We start from the raw sequence: 8058 nt of genomic DNA on the forward strand, positions 1-8058 counted from the left end.
TATCATATAAGACTTGTAGGCGTCCACATGAATGAGCCACATTTTTCAAAGGCTGATGTCTTCTTCTTCCTCCTCAGGCTGCCTATCTCAGCCCCTGGATTTGGTCTTTGCTCTGGATTCCTCAGCTTCAACTGGAAGGTTTAACTTTGCCCAGATGAAAAACTTTGTCAGCAGTCTCTCTTCCCAGTTTGGCATCAATAGGGATGTAACACAAGTCAGCCTTGTTGTCTTTGGTAAAAGACCTCAAACAGTATTTGGACTGGATACACATGTTACTAGTTCAGCTATTCAGGAAGCCATCAAACAAGCTCCCTTTATGGGTGGCTCTGCTTCAGTTGGAAGTGCCTTGCTTCATATTCATGATGATATCACAGTTGTTCAAAAAGGAGCAAGGCCTGGTGTGAAAAAAGTTGTGGTAGTCATCACAAGTGGAGCTGGAGTGGAAGATGCTGTAGTCCCTGCCCAACAGCTACGCGGTAATGATGTATCACTTCTTATCATTGTGACAGAACGTGTACAAATGGACTTGTTGTTGAGGATTGCAGGCTCTTCTAACAGTTTGGTGAGAATGTCTTCTTATGAAGATCTCAGACATAACGAAGACTTTATCATGCAAAAATTGTGTGATGGTAAGATATATTTTGATTTTCTGTTTTATAGCCAACAATTGCAGCAACATTTTTTCTTAACTTATCTTCTTTTTCAGTCAGATGCAAACTTCCAGCAGAGGCAATAGAATAGAAAAGTATAGTGAGAAAGAGATGTAATCTACATCAAATTCAGTGTTAAGGCCATTTCTCCTGAAAACACTGACTTTATTTTTACTTCACTAGGCTTTATGAGATGACCTAGATTTAACTTTCTTAATCTCCAACAAGAATTATTTTAAAATAGCTACTGATTTTTTAAAAATATACTTGAAATAAAAAGAGTGATAAATACTTTGTACTTTATTGAAATAAATTAAGATTGTGCTAAAATCTAAAACAATGAACGGCTGTGGAAATATATAAAATACTTTGTTCTTCTTTTAAAGAGAAGTTTGTTTTGTTTTTGAAACAATGTCTTTGATAGGATTGAATTTTTAGATGGTGAGACAGGTAGTTCTTGCTTAATAATGGTATTTGGGATCAGAATCCAATTATTAAATGATGATGTTATAAAGAATAACATTATGCGACTGCACTGCTTAGCAATGGCAGTTCTGGCAATATTTGGTTACCATCATTAAGTGAATTGCCACAGGTACTTAAGGGAGGATCTCATACAATTTATGACTTCTTGCCAGCTTTCTCATTGATTTTGGTTGTGGGAAGCTGGTAGGAAAGATTGCAAATTGCTAACGTGGAACCATGGAATGCTGCAATGGTTGGATATCCAGGCCACTGTGTAACACCTGGATTGTGATCATGTGACTATGAGAGCACTGCAATAGGCAGAACTTCTAGGACTAGTCATAAGTACCATTCATTTAGCACTGTTACAAGTTTGAACAGTTGCTAAATGAATGGTCATTAAACAAGGACCATCTGTAATAGATTATCAGATCCTATATGGGAAAGAAGGGAATATAATGAGTCATGAAGAGACAGATATTAAACAATAATTCTAAATTTAGAAATATGCCATAAATAAGGGATAATACTAAACTGTATTCATCTATAAAGCATTGCTTTGGTCTCTCACGTTGGATTGAGTTAAGCCAATATAGTCGTACCTCAGTACTTATTGTTAATTTATTCCGGAAGTTTCGATAACTACCAAAAACAATGAGTACCAAACACATTTTTCCCATAAGGAATAATGTAGTGAATCACAAAGTAGCCGACACCAACAAGCTCTTAGCTTGTTCACTGAGTACCAAACAACAATGACAAAATTTTAGGACAAAATTTTTACGTCAAAATGCATTGAGTAGCAAATTTGATGCATTTCAAAGCATTTAAGTACCAAGGTATTACTGTAGATAGAATAGTCTTTAAGGTAAACCTCTTGATTTGTGGTAGAATCTATGCCTTTCTTCTTTTAAGGCCCTTTTATTTCCCATAGCCTCCAAATGTATCTGCCTTTCTTAAATTCTGTAAATTGCAGAACCTGCCTGGTTACTTTGCCAGCTGTTATCCCAGTATCCAATTTCACATTGGGGAGCTCTTTCCAACACAAAAAGATGTGTTCACTGACTTCCATTTACCACACGTGCAACAAAAGCCAGGTATGCAGCTTTGAGAGATTAAACTTAGTTGTGCCCAAATAGCCAGCACTGTTTTCTGTTTTCTCTGTTACAGAAGCCAAAATGCCAGTAAATATCTGCAAACCTAACCCCTGCATGAATTATGGAATTTGTATTCCTAAAAATGGCAACTACTGGTGTCAATGCCAAGGCTGGGAAGGACCTCATTGTGAAAACAGTATGTATTGCTTGGATCAGCAGGCATTTTTCTTAGATACTCTATGCCATCTTAATTATTTATTTGACCTCATTCTCAGCCCAATAACACATAAAAATGAAGGAAAGCCTCTAGGAAAATAGGAAATGAGTTTTTATTTCTAAACATTTCTAATGTTTTTCATTTAACATTCACTTTACTTTATTGATTAGCCTTTGGGCCATATCAAAATGCAGAGTTGTGGACATAAATTATTACTAAAATCTAATAAAAATAATTTAAAATGGAATTGGATAAAATACAATTTAAAATGAAATTGGACTAAAATGCAATTTAAAATGAAATCGGACTAAAATAGTTTAAAATGAAATTTGTCTAAAATACAATAATTTAATATATAAATAAATAAAATATGATAAAATTATGTTTCAGTATCACCCTTACAAACTACCCCATTCAGTCCTATATATGCTGATCTCAACCGAACCATTTCACAGCTTAAGTACTGTGCTGTGTTAAATGTTATTTTCAAATTCTGGCTGCACAGAAGGTATGTTGTTTTGATATGGATATCCCAGTGTTTTTCATTTCTAAAAGGGATGTGTGGGTTTGAGGCTAAAATGTAACACTGTATTTAATGTTGCGTAATAAAATGGTATAATTAATATATTCATAACCATGTCCCTTAAAGCATACATGGCTTGATTTTAATTGTATTTGTTTTGCTTAGATCTTGCTGGCCTTATTCCAAAAGAGTAGGTGTGCTAACTTAATAACAATATAAAACACCAACAATTGGCTGATTGTCATTTAGTTTTGCTGAACAGCAGAATTTCTCAAATGCATCTGGCAAACAGTTTGTTCTGTCTGTGAAGAATGCACCAACCATGTGCTCTGAAGAGCCTGGGAAACTCAAGGGCATCTCTTAGGTGACTGATGGTTGAAAGCTGATGATTTTGAATATTTGTTTCATATTGGCTCTGCAACAGGGGTGGGTTCTAAATTGTTTTACTACCGGTTCTGTGGGTGTGGCTTGGAGGTCATGTGACTAGGTGGGCGTGGCTAGCTGGTCAGTCATTTCTGGAAGGTCTTCGCACTTACGACCAAGTCCTCGCACTTACGACCTGACTCATTTGTTTGCTTTTAACACTGATCAGCTGTAGGACGGCCCTTTGAAGCCCGGCGGCAAGAGTTTAAACAGTTTTTTCCCTCTAGTCATCAGCTGGGACTCAGGAGGCAGCAATAGATTGGGGGTGGGACCAAATAAAAGGTAAGAATAACGGGGGTGGGGGTGGGGGGGGTGGAGGGCAGGCGGGGGAGAACCGGTTCGGTGACGTCATATCGTCACCGCTACCGGCTCGGCTGAACCGGACCGAACCGGGAAGAACCCACCACTGCTCTGCAATATTATTCTAGTAAAGGTGATTCCTAATATTTTAAAGATTTGATCGCAAAAGAGCTCAGTATGGAAAACGTAGCTCATGTTTACCTGAAGTCATGTGGGACCCTTAGTGCTTTTTGAGCTTAGTTGTTTTCCTCTAGATTTATTACCCAACAAGGTAACATCATCAGTGCACTCAGAGAACACCAAGGGCCACTGAGCTACACATATTCTCTTCTGTTGGAATTCATGTCTCTCTAAAGTTCTTTTAAGGCTTCTAATAGATCTTCTAATGTAACCTATATTTTGTTAATAAATTAATTAGGTTGTGAATGCATAAAAGAATAGGCACTCAGTACTTGGCTGTGAGAACTAATAATAAGGTTTACTTTTCCTTTTTTAAAATACAGGAATTCGAAGCAGTGACACTTCACAATCATGGAAACATCCTGCAATGATCCATACTCATCTAAATTGAGATGTTTGGGGCTGCTATACAGAATTCACCAGTATTAAAAAAAGAAAAAGAAAAAAAGACACATGGAGTAGATGCACTAAAATGGACAAAAGAACTTTTGCCTTTAGTTACTGAAATCATACTTTTCAGGGAAGCGGAATATACATTTGCAAGCAGTATGCTGTTTCTAAGCACAAAAGTTTTGCACAAAAGTATCTTATTGTAATCAAAAATAAGGTGACTAATAATATAGCATATTTTTATATTGCATATTTATGTTCGATATACTATTTTTTTCAACGTTACCTCTATATAATGATTGCCATAAATCCAAGTTTAACAGTAGTACAAATTGACAAGCTCTGACATGGCTTACAAAAGCTATATTTATATTGCTATATATGACTATAACAAGTGAGAAGCTTTCATACACAATACTTACCCAGATTTGATCCCTGAAAACTGATTTTGTGAAACCTGACTTTATTTCCAAATATACAGGATGAATACAATTAAGGCACGTTTTAGCCCTTTAATGACCTCCAGTTCTACTGGTTTATATAAGATTTTAGAGATTGGCAAACCCACCATCATTCACCAAAGATAATGGCTTGTATCCATGGTTTTACATGGCTGGTCTATTCTTTCCTCCCAATTCCAACTGCAATTCCTTTAGTTTTTGTCCTTTAATTGGGAAGTTCTATCCCTTTGACCAAAGCAGGAATAAAATAGATTCCCATTTCCAACCATTTTTTAGCATTTTGGGGGCGTACCAAGTTTACCATTAACTGCAAAAGGAAGTATCTGTGGTTACTGCTATTTTTTCCTAATGGTTTCATTAATTAAGTCCTATGATTTTATAAAAAGTATCATCTGCCATCTAATCAATCAGAGAAGAAGGATTGTAGTGTCCCAAAAGTCCTCTGATAAACATGAGTTTGACTTGTGTTATAATGGAAGAGATTGTTCATTGCTGGCATGCTGAAATTGTAGCTAAGAGAACAAATATTAACAGTGAAACTTTGCTGTAGTACAAATGGAAACATACATGAGAAGCAAACTAGCTGCCAAATGTGTGAATTTATTGATTATGCCTCAATTCAGTGAAACAAACTATTCATCTAGATGAGTACATAATCTTTTCTTACTTTTGCTTACCATCTTTTATCTCCAAGGTAACAAAGAAATTGCATTTATTTTATAGCGCATTGTATAATGGTATTTTGGTGGAGGAAAAGGAAGCAGAATGTATAGTTAATGATACTTGTAATAGGTATTATATGTTTCAGTTCTCCATATGCAAACCAAAGTGCCTTTATACAGCTGTGAATTCTAACTGTTTAGCTATCTTGAAATTTGTTTTATAATATAAACTAGGTATACCATGTCTTGGTTGGACAACCACTAATGACAGCAAAAAGATAAATATAGAAGACTAGTTCTATGCTGCTACCTAGAGATAATCTTATTTTTTTCCAGCTCAAATATGATGTCCCTGGATTCTATAAATGCTTCCGCAATTGAAGATACCGAAACAGCTTTAACTGTCCAGAATTATAGTTAAAGACCAAAAGCCAGAATTTATAGAAGTTATGATGAGAACTCAGATATGATTATCTAATCTAGCTTTCTTTGTTATATAGCAATCCAAAACTGATTTGAAGTAACTCTCAAACATAAAATATGGATATAGCACCATTTCACTGTTGTTTTCTAGCAATTGATATATAAAATACACTGACTGCGAAGCCAGAGATGGTAGAGTACAGTGAAATAGTAGTAACATTGATAGACACATTCTCTATAAATTTGTCTGTTCCCATTTTAAAAATCATCTAACTTGCTGGCTTCCACCCACATCCAAAATTATAGTAAATTTATCCATTTTTATTTATGATGGCTAGCAAATAAAGATAAGATTAAAAAAAGGGGGGGGGAAGTCAAATAAATAAATAAACCTTTATAAGAATCCTCTGAAATCTTACTGTGAGTTCCCTGCCAAAGTTGTGAGATGCTAGATTACAAAGCTCTCTAACATTGTAGGTTATATAAAAACCTAATTTGTGAGTAGGCATTCAACATGGTAACTGGCTGATTCTCCAGGTATTGCTGGTAGAAGAGAAAAACAATACGATCCTGATGCAACATTGCATTAAACTGCAGTATAAAAGAACATACATTATTGATTCTACTTCTTGAGTGCTACAAGAGCAGAAATGGAGAGCCAGAGGGAGTCTATAATATTTCTCCTTAACAGTGCTGAAAGAACAGCTTTGATAGTTGATAGTTTGATAGTAGGATCAGGGAGAAAATGTAGGGAACCATGCCTCTTTGATTCATTCTTTTTGGTACTTAGAAAAAAATGGGCAAAATATCACTGGAAACAGAGTACAGCCCAGTGGGCTGATAGATAAGTTTAAGCCAATAATTGAATTGTTGGGGGCAATATGCTGACTCTCTAAACCACTTAGAGGGGGCTATAAAGCACTATGAACAGGTATATAAATTTAAGTGCTATTGCTATTACTAGCCAGATTCTTTAGTCTGATCTGCCTTCTTCCAAGCCTAAGAGATGCATTTGAGATGCATTTGAAGTATCAAGCTTCAAAAACTTATTTTTAGAATCTTGACTGAAGAGATCCCAAGAGATTAAAGCTAGAATATGGTCCCTTAGCTGCCCCAGTTAAAAGTTGTGCTAAAGCTTTTGCCTGGTAAAATGTAGTGACTACAGTACCAAATTCCCTAATTCACTGAAGAATACTCAGAAAGTGATCAAATTAAAAAAGGCTGATTTAGTGAGAAACATATAAATACGGGTGATGTAGAATTGGAGCAGTGATGGGAAGGGATAGAGAGAAATTCTGTATTATGAACATTATTTGGCAAGAAATCCTTCAGGAATTATATATCAGGAAGGCAAGTTATTTTGTAACTGCTACCAATCTATTTTAGAGCTCCCTAGATAATAGTTTGCTATCTAGCCCTGCAATCCTATATGTGTCTGCTCCAAAGTAAATCCCATCAGTGTAGGTTTACTCATCACTAAAAGGTTTTATGATTTCATCCTAAATTAGCTAAGCAGTGTATCCATCTCACAGGCTTTCTTTTATTATAGAAATAGCATTATTCGTAAAAGTCTGCATCTTTTTTTTTTACAAGCAAGCCAATGAAGATTTTATATTGTTCAGAAAGGCAGCTGCTAAACTTTCAGGGGTTCTTTTCTGCTGATTCTGATTCTCTTCCCCACTTATTGCATTTCCCTTATGTGGGAATAAAAAGAGTACATAGAGTCATTTTTGCTTGAATAACCCGTTTGCAGATCAAAAGCGTCAGCAATTCATGTTGGTATGTTTAATAAATATTTAACATGCTGCAGTCATTTGATATGTGGGTCCACTGTGTGGTAAGACAACATAAATTGTTTTTTTTTTTAATATGCTGATGAGTGATAATAACATCAGGAGTGAATACAAAGAAGTTGGAGCTGAGAGACAGCAGGTCTGAGCTCTAAACCGACAAAAAATTATTTCTTGTAGGAATACTCATTTCATACCAATTCCCTCTGTGTCTCACTAGAATTGGAGCAGTGATGGGAAGGGATGGAGAGAAATTCTATATTATGATCATTATTTGGCTAGAGACACAGTGCTGTGGTTTCCTCCAACTGGATTCCTCAAACTTTGATTTAAAAATGTGTACATTAATGAATTGAAGCAGGTTCTTTTACCTGAAATGAGAAGGTGGCAGGTTTTTTGTCTGTTGTGTGTTGGTGTGGCAAACAAAGCTTTCATGTCACAGAGGTAAGGGCTGACTACTTAAAGTAGGACAGGTTA

General features: G+C 35.8%; 1 protein-coding gene across 7 annotated transcripts in view; it reads left to right on the plus strand.

Annotated features, from left to right (window-relative positions):
- Positions 1 to 7604, plus strand: part of VWA2 (von Willebrand factor A domain containing 2) — a 43629-nt gene extending 36025 nt beyond the window's left edge. For 4 of the 7 annotated variants that reach the window (XM_034440180.2, XM_087872913.1, XM_034440179.3 and 1 more), the window contains 3 exons: positions 78 to 629; positions 2286 to 2408; positions 4179 to 7604. In XM_034440180.2, the coding sequence (XP_034296071.2) occupies positions 78 to 629; positions 2286 to 2408; positions 4179 to 4246 (743 nt within the window). In that variant the 3' untranslated portion in view covers positions 4247 to 7604. Of the gene's footprint in view, positions 1 to 77; positions 630 to 2091; positions 2409 to 4178 lie in introns of all 7 variants that reach the window. The other 3 variants (XR_015728657.1, XR_015728658.1, XM_034440184.3) reach the window with 3 other exon arrangements.
- Positions 7605 to 8058: the final 454 nt, after the last annotated feature.

The sequence above is a fragment of the Pantherophis guttatus genome, chromosome 6 (assembly GCF_059756535.1).
Source record: "Pantherophis guttatus breed Tessera chromosome 6, ASM5975653v1, whole genome shotgun sequence".
In the NCBI taxonomy this organism is placed as follows: Eukaryota; Metazoa; Chordata; class Lepidosauria; order Squamata; family Colubridae; genus Pantherophis; species Pantherophis guttatus.